Genomic DNA, 15,474 nt, shown 5'->3' with positions numbered 1-15,474 from the left:
GTGTCAGGCCTGGGGAACCCTGAGCAGCTCCATCATGACGCGCGCGCTCTCTCTCTCTCTCCCTCCCTCTCTAACCGTCTCTCTCGCTCTCCCACCGGCACAAACCAGCCAATCAGAGGGCTCGGATCGCCTCCTCTCTCTCCCTCTCTCTCTCTCTCTCTAAGTCCACAGGAGCGGTCCTCCTCCTCCTCCTCCTCCTCTCCTATCAGAGACACACATTCACACACGCACACATACACACACACTCACACACATCCACACACACACACACTCGGTCCAGTCCAAACCCCCAGAAAAGCCCTGCTGAATCCTCACACCGTCTGTCAGCATGGGGAGCGCTTGTTTTTCCCGGGACGTTTGTTTGTTTATCCTCCTCATAAATACTTGCAGGGTGATGGGGAATGTCGGACTCGCAGGTAAGAGCTCCCCTTTCTTCTCTGTCTTGCGTTATTGTCAACCGTTCCATGGACTTTTTCCGTGGGTTTAGTCTTACCGGCTTCAAGGAGGAAATGATGGAGTGAAGAAAAAAAAAAAAAACTACGAGGGATATTCTGATGAGACACAGAAGACTTTAAAAAAAATCCTGAATTAAGCTGCTTAAACTAGTAGCCCTATAAGTTCCTATGTGCAGATGTTATCACAGTGTACTTATGTGGCGCTGCATGGATGCTAAAAGTACACTTCTGGCACTGGAAACCCGCACTGTTCCTACTGCCCGCTGTCATTAAACATATTTCTGTTTGTCATTTACTTACTTAGTAAAGCACACTTGATGTATTAAATGTCAGGTTTTTGGTGGGAACTTTGCTTTACATCACAGCTCCCCTCCTGAGCTGTATTTGTGATGTGTAAATGGATTTAGTCTCCCAGACTTGACTGGAACTTCTGTTTCCTGCGCGCAAAGGTCAGTTTCAATCGGAAACCGCAGCTTGATCTCTGGGTTAAGCGCTCATTTGCTTTGATTTGGAGTGAGAGAGCTGCCTGTTTTCATATTTCACGGTGGGGGGAACACGATGCAAATGATTTACCGAAGGTGGTTTTCACAAGTCCGCTAGAGAGCATCTCGTGTCCGGGGTTTGGTGGCCTGTCCGGAGCTACTGGAGGGAGGAGGAGGAGTGTGTGTGTGTGTGTGTGTGTGTGTGTGTGTGTGTGTGTGTGTGTGTGTGTGTGTGTGTGTGTAGAGGAGGGGTGGTAGTGGCGGCAGGAGAGCCGTCAAGAGTCCCAGGAGGAGCAGGCAGGCAGTAGGGGCCCAATATCGACCGTGCAGCAGCAGCAGGAGCACATTGTTCAGCCTCCCACCACTGTGAAGGGCTGAGGAGTCATTATGAGACAGCGGGGCTCTGACAAACCCAGGAGGACTCAGGTTGATGCAGCAGGAGGAGCAGAGGAGGAACTCAGATGATCAAAATGTGTCCTCTTTCAAAAACCCACCTGAACTTGTTGCTGCCTCTGCCCTGGGACTCCCTCTCTGTCTCTCTCTGCTTCTCCTCCAATAAAAGACTCACACACTTTTTTAACAGGAAAAATATTTATTGTAAATTCCGTTTTATGGTTTATTTATTGCCTTTGTACGGCCGAGCTGGGCCGAGGGCCAGACAGAGAGAAGGGCTGAGCCACAGGCTGCCTCCAGCTGGGCCGCTAACATACACATGGGCTATTTACACTGCGATGGCAGCAGAGGAGCAGGAGAGCAGCTCTGTGGCGACGCAGAGGTCTGCTGAACCACGACACATTCTGACTGCACCAACCAGAACATTTCTGTGTGTTTCTGGTTCTCCCTGTCCTGCATGTGTGGATGTGTGTGTGTGTGTTGTGTAATGAGCTGGCCCTCTGCCCTCAAACTCAGGCCCAGATGTGACCATCTCCTCCGTCAATAACCTGATCAATTGAGCAGCCGTTAAGCAAGGATTATGCTCTCCTGCAGACGTGCACGCAGGCAGCTGAGGACACCAAAAGTAGTTTTAAATTATGCTATTTTCTAGCCCATGTCTTGATTCTTCTTGGAGGACGTGTTCCATACATGCACTGAGGCCATGCATGCTAACTACTGCCAAACATGCGCACTACTGTCCTTTTACTGTGGTGGCTGTTTGGGCACAAATGTTCGGCTGTACCTAGACTTCCACAGAAGGGTGTCCAGAATCGTGGATTTGAGAAGATGACAAAATTTCTGTCACACTGACCCCAGCAGACCATCGTGTACTTACAGATGCAGAAAGTGCAACACTGGCTTTTACGTCTTTGTCACATTTCTCGACGGATGCGTTCTGTTCATGTGAAGCAGAATCTATGTAATCTGCCCACGCACAATACTGCACTGTAGCATAGCACGTACTGACTGTGCAGACAGACACAAATGCTGGGCTGCACTCTGGTAACAAAGTCTAGGTCACCTGGACCCAAGCAGACCCTCATGTAGCTGTAAAGTCTTGATTTTACTTCACTACAGCTGCGTACATGGACAATTCTGGACAGCTGTTCACATCATGGACACATAGTTTTAAAATGCTATTGCTTTCTAGTCTACTTGGAGGATGTGTTCCATACATGTCCCGTTGTTTGGTCTTTATGTCTTTCCCAGCATGCACACCGCTGCTGAGCATGAACACAAACGTTTGGCTGCACGTGGATGTTCTCAAAGGTGTCCATGTCAACTGTTATTGACTTGGGCAGATGACAAAATTTGCTTAAATTTGTAGAAACTGTTAGGCTTTGATTGTACTGCTTTCCATGACAGCTGCAGATCCCGGGGAGGATGTAGTGTTTGTTCAAGATAAATTAGTAGCCTCTGCAACATAAAATTTGGGTGGCACGTCTGCAGAAGGGTCTGCACAGACGCTCACAGATGAGACTAGATGCTGAAATCCACACAGATCTTCGTGGATCGTTGCATCGTCGCAGACACGTAAAATATAACGCTGGCTTTAAAGCCCTCTGTCTGGTGCATGTCGTCTGCTGTTGACTCAAGTTGTGGAAGCTGTAGGATGAAGAAAAGCGATGCTACATTTCCCACGATGCAAATTCAAACTGGCTTTCATTAGATCTGCCTTGCTTAGTATCTCTTCAACCTGCCTCACCTGATCGTGGCTGTGCGGCCAACATTTTTGTCTTCAGATGTGAGTGGATGTCACATCATGCAAAGTAGTTTGTTTCATTTTTAGCACAGTCCTAATTGCTTATGTCTTCACACTTTGATGTTGAAAAGCTCCATCCAGAGCAACAGAAGACAGAATAAAGACAGCTCTTTAATGTTTAAATTGGTGTCGTGGCTTTTAAATCTAAGCAGAGTCTCCTTGTCACTCATCACTGGTGCCATACATCAGTGGGTTTTGACCACAAGTGTTGTTTTTTCCTTGATGTATTTAAAATTGTTGAAGGCAAAGACATTGAGATAAATCCACAATAATCTTCTTACAAACTGTTAGTCCTTTGGAGTGCTGGAACCAACTCATGATCTGTCAGTGTTGTTGACAGTGTCGTAATGTGACATGTACGAGACACAGCCTGTGATCTGTGATTATTAAAAGGACGTGAAAAGGACAAAGCAGAACAGATGCAGCACTGAACATAGGGTTTTTTGGGACAGAGTTTTGAATCACTGCTATTAGGACACAACTCTAATTAAAACAACCAGTCCACTCCTTGTTTTTACTAAACTCTGATACCTCTGATTTGTCAGGTTGGGTTCAGTTACCAAGTACCCATCCAACACCAGAGCTTTTTCTCCCCAAACTGAAAGTATGTATAGACAAGATAAGATAAGATAAGATAAGATAAGATAAGATGAGATGAGATGAGATGAGATGAGATAAGATAAGTTATGCCTTTATTTATCTCACAATTCACATTGTTGTCAGCAGCATTACACACAGAGAAACACACATACTGGACAGAAAAATGTACATAAGAAATTGATGACCTGAGGTTACAGGTCAGCAGTGGGCACTGACACTAATCTGGCATATCAGAGCAGGAGCATCGTTTGTCATAGGCCACCCGGCACCATGAGCTCATTGAATCACCAGGGACTCCAGTCTAATTGGGTATTGATGTTTTATGTTTGTGCAGATGCAGACGAGTGCGCAGAGGGTTCAGACGACTGCCACATTGATGCTCTCTGCCAAAACACAGCCAAGTCCTACAACTGCATCTGCAAGCCAGGCTACAAGGGAGATGGCAAGCAGTGCGAGGGTAAGTCCTACTTTATCAAAACGCTACTGGGTGAGCCCAGTGCGTGTGAAAGCACAATCTACAGCGGCTGGGATTTAAGGGACAAGTAAGGCTCACACCAACTTCTAAAAAGACCGTCACACCCAACGAGGAAAGGAGAGCTTATTCTTATACAAGCTGTTGCCAACTGGTTGCTCAGAGGAAGTCCAAAGGCTGCTATGGATTGTTGGGTTCTCTGTTTAAATTTGTAAGGTCTATACCTGACTGTGTTAAGCGCTGTGTGATGACATGTGTTGTAAACTGCGCTATACAAATAGAATTGAATTGAACTGAATTTAGCATAGGCTCCAGCCCCCCATGACCCAAGTGAGGATTAAGCAGTGTATAGATAATGGATGGATGAATGAATACAGCTGTATGTCGGAAGAAATTCCACTATTGGAAAGTAGAATCAGGACTGTCTGACAAACTTCAGCAGTAATGCTCACATTCTTAGCAAAGCTCAGTGTACCAAAGGTAAACTCTAGTAAGTCTATTGTCTGGTTAAAGTTCTGACTGTACTCAGTCAAAAGTCATTGGTAAAGGATGAATTGGTTAGTTTTAGGAACCACATCCTCTCAATTAAACGTTCATTTACGTCTATAACTTGTGGCTGTAAGTTAAATAGTTCTGAATGAGGAACTCCAGCATTTGGACCAGGAAACACATTTACAAGCTGCTATGTCAGATGTCAAAAACATATTTATCGAAAGATTTACATCAGTACTAAATTCAGCTGATATGAAAGGGTTTAACCATGTGAACTTGTCCATATGGTGTTTTATTTGCTACAAGACACATCATGGGTGAAATCAGCAGCAAACACTATGGCTAAGCATTTCCACCATGGGGCTGCAGAGTTGTAGGGACAGTCTCAAAAACACAGATTCTGACTTTGAGGGTTTTAAATTTAACAAATCCAAGAAACCACTTGTGTCAGCTTGGAGTTTGGAGCATTCTGTATCATTACTTTTTTTTGCCTGAAACATTTAAATATGAATTACTCCAGTGTTAAAACTTATAGTTGATTAGATTTACAGTGTTTGAGCAGAGGCTTAGGCGAGCTGGTGTGCTTGAACTGCAACGAATGGGAAGGTGTGGGTGGTGAGAGAGAGGCAGGGACCTCATAGAGCTGCACATTCTAGAGCAGGGGTGTCCAATCCTGGTCCTCGAGAGCCCCTATCCAGCATGTTTTAGATGTTTCCTTCTTCCAACACACCTGATTCAGATGATCAGGATCATTATCAGGCTTCTGCAGAGCTTGATGATCAACTGATGATTTGAATCAGATCTGTTGGAAGACGGACACATCTAAAACATGCAGGATTGTGGCCCTCAAGGACCTGGATTGGGCACCCCTGTTCTAGAGGGAGCAGCTGAGCCATTTGAAGGCAGGGATGGATTAGTTTCATGCCAAAAAATATTCTATATATATAACGTACACGGAGATGAGTTTTTAGGGGTTTAGTTGATAACCGAAGCGGGACTTTAGGTGGGAGCAGCATTTAAAGAAAGGTTTCCACAAGTGAGACACATTCTTATCAGGTACAGTCTGAGATTCAGCCCGTCTTAAACACACTGAGTCTGAGTCTGAAACGATCTGTGCACAAGAACTGGGCCTCTGATGTAACAGCGGGTTCGACAGCTGTTCCACAACCCCCACATGTACACTCCCCACTCCCCCACCTACAGGTTCTCCTAATTAACGGGGAGGAAGTGGACTAATCGAGGGTGTTAGGGTGAGACGGGGGCAGCACCTGGCTGTGCGCTCACACCTCCGCTCACTTCTGCCTCAAAGCACACCACAGCTGGAGCCGCCCGGCTGCACAGATACACCAGCCCTCTCACACATTTATTTACGCACATGCACACGCAGCACTGTAATCCTCTAATCTTTCCCCTTGTCGTGCACACTCCACTGCTCATATAAATGATGCTACAGTATGTTTACAGTTTCACAACCTTAATAAAATGAAGGAACAATTTAGTGCATATTGTTTTTGAATGACTTATGATGACATTGCATTCCCCACGGTTATCAGGGAGCATGACAGCATCACTTCTAAGTCTGACTAGGCAGGAAAGATGAGTTAAATAGCCCGTTCAACTAGATTACCTAAATCAAATAAAGTTCAAATAAATGCATCCTTTAATGCAAAGTTCCAGGTGTTAGATTTGGAAGCACCAAACACTCTCACCTCTATACCACCATTAGTAACTGTTCTTCGTTATTGATCACATGAAAGGGTCATCTTCATTAGATAGAGTTCTGTTTTTTCTTCAAACACCCTCAGGACATCTTATACATATTATCAGTTATAGGTTTGAATGAGACAGTTATTTCTAGAAAGCTTGGCTAAACTCGCCTTGCATTTTTCTATGTGCAGATACAAATTGCATCAGCTTTCATTTTATTGATCACTGACGGATCTTTTGCTGCTTTCAGCCTTTGTTGTTCCTGTATTGGGTGATTTTTTTTTTTCAATCCAGGAATAACTGACACGTTCCCTGTTTGTTCAGCTGCAGGTGCTCCAACACCCCTACACACAGAATAAGATAGGGCAGTGTTGTGATATGCACGGTACCAGTTTTATGAGTTTTAATTCCATAGGCCATGCAATTCAACCACATAGTAAGTATGATTCAGGAAATTTAAAACAAAAAGTAGAATATACTTGGCAATTACCAGGTCGCTCCCTCAGAGTGATACAAGAGGCTTTTAAAGTTTGTATATGCATGTATTATGTCTTATTATTATTCAAGAGTAAATCATGACCAAGAACAAGTCATGACTAAGTCCTGACATTTTTAGAATTTAGAAGTAAAATGGCTCGCTTGAGGTGAATCTGTCCGTGCTTCTTGTCTCTACATACATCAGCTCTAGCCAGTTAATGTTACATGAAATTCCAGTGAGGAATGACAGCTACTAGGAGTCCATCCATCCATTATCTGTACACTGCTTCACTAGGGTCGCAGGGGGCTGAAGCCTAACCCAGCCAGCTATAGGAGTAACAATGCAAAGTTACACGACACAAAATTAGGTCTTGGTAGTGACAAGTTCACTTGGTGGGTCCCACTGCCATCAATCTGTCACCTCCATCACACATTCAAACTCTTAGCTGACATCAAACTGATCACCACAGTATTGATAATACAGATACTATATATCACACACATAGGAACACTGTCTTACATTAAAACTCTTTCTCACCAGATTTAGTGCGAAGCCACCCAACACTTTATAAAAATCCAGACTTTTGACGTCTTGCAAGGTTTGCACGTTATGATGACCCATGCCTACTCACAAATGTGGACAAACTCTAGCTTTAGAGGAAAGGAGCATTGCAGACCAGTACAAAGTTATTCTGAGGGATCAGCTTTGCTCAGTGTCTAAACATTTCTGTCTCGATGTGAAGACAACGCCTGCATCCACGGAGTATGAAGGGTCACTGAATGGTTTGATAAGTATGAAAAATCAGACGCTATGGCGCTCACATTCACCAGATCTCAACCCAACAGACCACCTGTGGGAGATTTTGACTGATGTGTTAGACCACCATCATCTAAACACCATATGAGGGAACATCTATTGGAGAATGGTTTTCATCCCTTCAGTAGGCTTCCAGACACAGTTGATGTCAAGGATCACTGAATCTCTTCTGGAGGAAGTTGGTGCTTCAGCACCTTACTGATGCACTTTATTTGGGTTTTTGCTTTAACTAGTCACCCATCTGTATGTTTTAATATTATTTAAAACGTTAGCATTGCGACTAATCCCTTAGAGTAATGCATGAATGCTAGCTAGTTGGAAAAAGGGGTAGTTTTTCTATTTTTCCGGTTTTATGGACATGAATGCAGCAAGTCCCTGAGAGCTGTAGCTTCTTTGCAAGCAAGAAAATAATCATCGTTTCAGTTCGTTATCATCACGAGAGCTTCAACACCTGATAGCAACTGTTATAGAGGATGCTGTGTGTGGACTATAAACCCAGAACACCTTTTTTTAAAAAAAGAAAATCAGAGATTGCATCGAGTCACACACGCTGGTGGAACGTCATGACTTCGGCTCACTATAGAACATTTCCACTTCTCTTGCTGGTTTCCCCATGAGCTCTTAATTTCTGCTGCCACTGTGCACTGCTATCTCACACTGACGTCACTTTTGGTTCTACAAACCCTAGATGACCAGGATTATTAACTATTTAAACTAAAGTCCCGTCATACAATCATGATGCAGCTCTGCCCTCGTCTCTTTTGTGATTTATTACTCTGAACAGTCACACTCACGCAAAGTCTGAATAACAACAGCTTCTCTGTCCTCTGAGTGGAGACAGCAAGTGGGTTCGGTTTTTCAGGAATACGATCTTCCTCCCATAAACTTGCTGTCTGAGCAGACCTGTCCTGCCAGCCACTGTTTATGACGTCACTCCACCCCGGCATGCATGTGAATCAGTGTGTGTGTTTCTGTGTGTGGGGGGGAATGATGCACTCTGCTTGAACGGAGCTTGAATGTCAACTGCGTTTTATTACATCACTGTTCTCCATCCAGCGTTTGGATGTGCAGTGTGTGTGTGTGTCAGACATGCTTCACGACACACTCTCCTGCCTTTCGACTCCTGACTGTACGCTGAGATCTATCGAACTCTCCCCCCGGTGATGAGGCAACAACTCATGACAGGGACACCAAATGAAGACAGATGGTGGATGGGAGTTGACCCCTGACCCCAGTGATTAGATATGGGCGCTGTAATTGGCCAGCTGTGTTTTCCATCAACAGGCATTATGGGCCACTTTGCTGGCCAGCGCCATTAGCGGCTTTGCTATTCCTGGAAGCACCTGGAAGCAGCAGAGCCTCTGCACTCGATCTCTGAGTCCCTCAGGTCATTTCTGCTTGTTTATTATCAGCATCACTCCATATCAGCGAATATTCACTCAACAGACGAGTAAAATAGCCACGCATCATGAAAAATTGGATCAAACTGAGGGTTTGTCTTTGACTTTTCACTCCCTAGTTCTCACAAGTGCACTGACCTGGAAATTTATGATCAGTCTGCACTGTTATCTCTCATTTGTCATCTTATCAGACTTTTCCAGGTCCACAGCACCTGTATTTATTCAAAGACCTCCAGATGCACTCTTCATACACCATGTGCTTGGATCTTAAGTGCAGTTTTAGATTGTGAGGCCTCACAAAGACATGTCCTAAGATGTCCTGTTAAAACGCTGTTTTATCCTGAATGAAAACAAGTCACCTGCTGAGCGGTGTGAACGACTGACTGTGGCACAAAGACTCAGACATTTACCCATTTACACACCCTCGCTGTGCAGACAGTCTCAAATTTTTAGCTGCACTCGCAAGCTTGAGCAGATCATGTGAAGCCCTGCAGACATAAATGCACAGAAACCAGACTTCACTGAGACGTTATACTATCAGACAGGATTCTACAACTCAGTGAAGTTATCAGGATTTTCTCTGTCTTGCTGATCACAATATGCAGGGTAGAGTTAAGCTTGTCAATTTATGGGTTCCACATTCCTGTATACTAACTGATGTGGACTTTCAACGTGAACAGCAGACATGCATCCATTCATACTATATTCAGTCTTGATTATACTCATGTGTGGACATACATTGTCGTGGATGTTTCTGTTCAGATAGTCTGCAGCACTGTGTCAGTGTGATTAATCCCGAGGTGTGCCAGTTGCTATGGAAATAGCCTGCTGCCACATTTTGCATCCTTCCCATCCCAACAATAATGTTCAGGTACAGCACAGGATTTCTAGAGAATTTAACTTTCCATTGTGTGCGAATACCATCAATGCACAAATGAAAGCACCTCCAAAGTCCAGCAGCAACTGCAACAGTCACAACTGTTCTAATGATGAATATTACAGGTGTGGATGATGGAGAATCTCTCTGTGCAGCCAAAACAGGTGTTTGCTTTGAGCACCATTTGCTTCCCTGGGACACGCACAGTCAGCATACTTGCAGTGCAGACAGCTCACATAATTTCTGGTCTACGTGTGAACCCTTCTGGACTTGAGCAGATGACAACTTTTAAATAATGTGGACCATTACAGACACGTGGATGTGGAAACCATGAACTGGCCTTCACAAAGTAAAGCACCAGCAGTGTGTGCTTGCACATATTTGCTTGATCATCCCAGTAATTTTCTGTAAGTAAAACTCTGAGATTGACTTTCTGTCAATTTTTGGAAAACTAGATGTTTCTAGGATGTTTAGTTTGGACCAGGTGTGCTTCAGCCTCTTGGAAATGCAGAAACTCTACAGCAATGGGAGCTGAGCGATGAACATGTATTCAAAGAAAGCAGTGATGAAAAGTGATTTTTTCACACACAAAAGAAATTAGATATTGTCGGTCAGATTGAAGAGTGCGTGGTTCAATTAAATATTGCAGATTTATACATTAGGAATCAGTGTAGAGGAAGCAGCAAGAGCATAGACTGACTTGCTGATGGCTTTATTTACGTGCACTTTGCTGAGGGATGCCTGTTTGGTTCCACACTGAGAAAACTCCAACTCGCCCTCATGCTTTTGTAAGATTCAAGCTCTGGTGACCAAGGGAGATGACCTGTGCTCTTAGTCTCTTTGCTACACTTCCGCACTGCAAATTAGCAGCTCGCAGGCCACATTGTCCTGCCAGGAGCCCGGCTGTTCAGTAGTCCACTCAGCAGGATCACAACCCAGCCACAGCAAGGTTCACCCAGACCAGAGCCCATGGGTGTTTCCCTTCTTATCTCCAAGCCTCGGCGCTCTCCTCCCTTCAGCACTGCGTCTTCACAGGAGTCGTTCTCTCAAGTGAAAGTGCTTCTCTGAAGCTGCTCGCCGCTGAAATCTGATCTGGTGATTACGAACGCTGCCTCCTCTGTAGACTTTTCCACAAGCTGATACTGCCGGCTTGTTATGGAAAAATGTGAACTTTTATCCCTGTGCTGTCAAATGAAGAGTATGTGGGAGGAGTTGTGTATCACTCAAGCCTGCTTTCCTGCACATGTGCATGTGTGAGTGCAGAACAGTGCCAGAGTCATCTCTCTGTTTATTGAGAGTTCTAGAGAAACTACGAGTGGCTGATGTTCGAGTGTTGTGCACTTGATGACCAAGCTGAGGGTTAAAAATTCAAAGGCCAATGAAAAAATGAATCACTGCAAGTCAAAGAGATGCTGCTGTGTATTCAAAGGTCAGGGCAGAGAGCTCAGTCATCTCAGCTCTGGTGGATTAACTATGGTATTCCTACTGCAAAAAAAAAGAAAGCAAAAAGAAATGTCAAGTCTTTAAATCTCTAAATGTCTGTCCAGAATATTCATATTAAGATGACTCATTTCAACATGGTTTGTTGCACTCATGTGCTGTATAAAAAGTAATACAGCCCCAAAGTAGTTAATATTTTTGATTTTCTTCCTGGAAAAATGTGATTTTGAGACTCAGGTTCAGTGTCCTGTTAGCACATTTTTTGTCAGTTTATTGTGGTCCAGAGATCTGGTTGCCACAGAGCTGTCAGTGGCCCGCAAAAGCCCTCTTGTGTTTACTCAGCAATTGTCACTTACAGGCTAATTGATTGGTCTTCATTAAGGCTGTCCATTGCTCTGAATAGAAGCCTCTTCTCCTCCCTCTCATTATGTGTTTTAACACCAAAGCCCTAGTCATCTCCCCTCACACAAACACATTTTCTGTGTCTCAGCTGAAGTCTCTCAGTCCAAGGTTTAATCTGTGTGCCAAAACAACTAATTAAGTATGAAGCAGAAACAGGAAAATGCCACTCTGAACACTGGAAACGCAGCATTTTTGTCAGTGTTGCTCAGAAGTACCTACCCTGAAGTAGGTACTTTTTTTTGTCCTACAAAAATGGCCTTAAAAGAGGCTCTATGGGAGAGATTCTTGCTGCTGGAACATGCAAAAACGATTCGGGCCTCCTAAAGCAGCCTTGCAGTGAGAAGCTGCTTAATGTAGTGCCAATGGAGAGGTCTCATCGAAGTAGCAGAAGAGGCTGGGTGTACTGGTGTACTTCTGTTACTTCTTTGAACATGGCCTTAAAGGAGAAAGAAAACAATGATGAGCAGTGTTGAAGAATATTTATCCTGTTTTCTGGTGTTTCAGAAGCATTGCTTTGTGCTTGATGTGGTACAACAGAGGAAATCCGGTTGGTGTTCGAGATCCACAGGTTCCAAAACAGCACTTGTGACAATTTTTGTAATTTACCAAAACCAACAAATTGTATGAGGGCAGGGAAGTAGACAGAGTTTAAGCCTCTCCTTTAGACGTTAACATTATATTCTTAACACAACTATGTCCGTCACTTTCATGTGTGTTCACCAATGAGTCAAACCAATATGAGAGCTCACCGATATAATGAACCATGGTGATGTCCAGCTCTGATACACTTTAGGTGAACAGTCAGGTGTCATTCATGTGTTGCATGTGGGAGAGATCAACTGTTGTGAAGCGACTCTAACACGCTTCAAGTCATTCTGTACAGGAGACAGGCTGGAGCATCTCTGTAAGGGCCAGCAGCAGTGATTACCTACAAACAGAGCAACAAACCTGCGACGGGGTGTTGGGGGATGTGCTGGAACAGTCTGATCCATGGCAACTAGCGTCTCGGTGCCAGATACCACAGAGCACCTTCACAGTCCATGCCTGTCTATCTGACAGCGGCAGTCGTAACGTTCTGGCTTCTCATGAACAAATCATTCAACCACCAGAGTCCTCATTTATCTTCTCGTATCTTAATGCCATTTGGAGGTGGTTAGACAAACCTTTGTACAGCACTGATTTCAAAAACACGCTGGCTCCACATTTAGTCATCATCCACACAGAACATCATTTCCTTTTTCAGACTTGAGTGTCTGCTCCAACCTTAGACTAGATAGATGTGTTGTAAGATTCAAATGCATCATGCCTGAGCAGACTCTCATCAGCTCTTCCTGCGCTGCGATGAACACCTGACCTGCTTTACAGAGACAGAGCGAGAGGGAGAAAAGGGCATCTCACGGGAAGAATGGATAGCGAGGGAGACGGCGCAGGTGGGAGGGCGAGAGGGAGAAGTGGCAGACAATTACTAGGCCATTGTCTGCCTGGCGTCTGCACCTCCGTCATCAGTCAGCCGCTCTCCTCACTGGCTACCTACAGACACACATAACTCAGTTCGCACACTCACAAAAATGCATCCCACCCAACACAGATTCCGTCCATGCACCTCCCTCCCTCTCCTGTCTCTGTGTCTGCTCACATTCAGTGGAGCAGGTCACATTCACTGAGACTCAGGTTTTATATATAGACACAGTGACCTCATGGCAGCATCGCCAACCCGCTTCCTTGTCAATTTGTGACAGCTGATGGCTGGTGCTGCTGGGTGGAAATGTCACTTAGGAAAAGCTCATATGGACAAACGAATTTCAGGTTGGTATTGACTTTATCTTTTTAGTTCTGACACACGTGTGTAGTCTGTCTGACTCTATATGTGAGAGATTTAAATTAGAAAGAAAAAACCCCATCACAATGAGTGGCCTTGGCTTGATTGTCAGGGTTTGTGGCTTGTTCATAGCAACACTGCTGGTCACACACACTTCTCCTAAGTAATGGAATGTGACACACTATGGTATAAAACAATTAAATATTTTCATTGCTTCTGGTTTTGTCTTTTTATGAATTCATGAAACCTAATGTGGTTAATTGGCAATGACTGCTGACATCTATTAGCTTCTATTATCTATGCCCAGAGATAAATGTGAGACTTCTGTTCTGCTCCATCAGTAGAATGCTCTAACACGGCTGTCAGTGAGATGTCAACCACAGTTATCTGCTGTATAATGTAGTTAGTAGATCTGATGCAGATGTTTAAGAGGTCACGCTGTACTTGTGGCGAGGCTGCTTTTGTAATTCGTTCATGTTGCTCTGGTTTTTGGCTGCAAGTGGTAAATCTTACAACTAAATATATAAAAGCAATATTCTAACAATAATAATGTTAATATGTAAAAAGATGCTTATGAACCTCAGTGGGCAATAAAAATAACAGAACAGCGAAAGATGAACAAAACAGTGAAGACCAGCAGACATAACTGCAGAATTAGAGGAGACGAACGGTTCAGTCTCAGTAAACAGGAATGTATCCTAACGTCATGTGGCGTTCTAATGTTGGCTTACTTCTGTTGTTTATATTTAGTTATAGTCGTCCTTATTAATGAAGGAGCCTCGTTAGGACAGGTTCCCTACTATCACATTCTTTTGCTGGATAACATTTTATGCATATTTGTTCCAAATATCAACTGTTGGCCTTCCTTGATTACCAATAATCGAGATTAACCCTGAAAACACTCTATTGGTCAATCCCTAGTCAGAACTACTTGGTTGTATGTAGATGATTAGAGGAGGGTTGCACTGTTAAGATGCATCTGCATGAGAGCAATGGCCAAAAATGATTCCACGACAATACTCTTCCAGAAAAATAGCAGTTACTGGATGTAACTCCAGTTCTATGAGGACTTAAGTAGTCCTTTACTAAGCTTCAGTACTGGTTGTGTAGGATGACCACTCACTGGCTCCATCTCTGGGTGGCTGTGGCTCAGGCGGTTGACCTCTAATCACAAGGTTGGCGGCTCAATCCCCCGCCCCTCCACTTTGGGCAAGACACTGAACCCTAAGTTGCTCCCAATAGCAGGCAGCGCCTTTGCCCTGCAAGAGCTGAATAGTTTTCCCTTCCATTGTGAGCTTGGTAGCATCAGCCTTCTGAGAGAGCCCTGCAGCTGACACGACCACCACGCTGATCGTTGCACAGACTGACGTGTGACGTCACTTCAACGACGCGGTCGAGCCACACAGCATTTCAGAGTGATCAAAATGTCCACTGGTGTGTTCACAAATATATTCAACCTTTCTGTGTGAATGGTCGCCTTGTGCTTCAAGTCATTCCACATTTTTCAGGGGCCTGAAAAAAAGCAGTGTAACAAGTTTAAATGACTGTTACACTCATGATTAAGACTTAGAAGCACTTCAGTCCTGTTGCCTTCACTCTAATAGTGAGTAAATGCTTAGGCTGAATGATTAAATGATTACTTGTAACTTAAAACAATGCAATTAGCAAATTACCAAGGCTGGGTATGTGTTAGTCAGCACATCTGAACCAGGTTTTAAACTGTCATATGAATGGGTTTTGAAGTCCATGCTATCCTCTGTCACACTTGTGATGGTATCTCCTGAGCTAATGCTCCATGACGTTTTAAGTGAATATTAAACTGAAGCTTGACTTTAAA

At 44.1% G+C, this 15,474-nt stretch overlaps 1 protein-coding gene across 2 annotated transcripts in view; it reads left to right on the top strand.

Annotated features, from left to right (window-relative positions):
- Positions 1 to 241: 241 nt before the first annotated feature.
- The window catches only part of scube1 (signal peptide, CUB domain, EGF-like 1), a 127,705-nt gene continuing 112,472 nt past the window's right edge, over positions 242 to 15,474 (top strand). For both annotated transcript variants that reach the window (XM_008288233.1, XM_008288242.1), the window contains exons 1-2: positions 242 to 416; positions 4,069 to 4,191. In XM_008288233.1, the coding sequence (XP_008286455.1) occupies positions 329 to 416; positions 4,069 to 4,191 (211 nt within the window). In that variant the 5' untranslated portion in view covers positions 242 to 328. The remainder of the gene's footprint in view (positions 417 to 4,068; positions 4,192 to 15,474) is intronic.

This window comes from Stegastes partitus, unplaced genomic scaffold, assembly GCF_000690725.1.
Source record: "Stegastes partitus isolate 25-593 unplaced genomic scaffold, Stegastes_partitus-1.0.2 Scaffold12, whole genome shotgun sequence".
Taxonomy (NCBI): Eukaryota; Metazoa; Chordata; class Actinopteri; family Pomacentridae; genus Stegastes; species Stegastes partitus.
The sequence above is the reverse complement of the archived record's forward strand: the minus strand, read 5'-3'. Positions and strand labels throughout refer to the sequence as shown.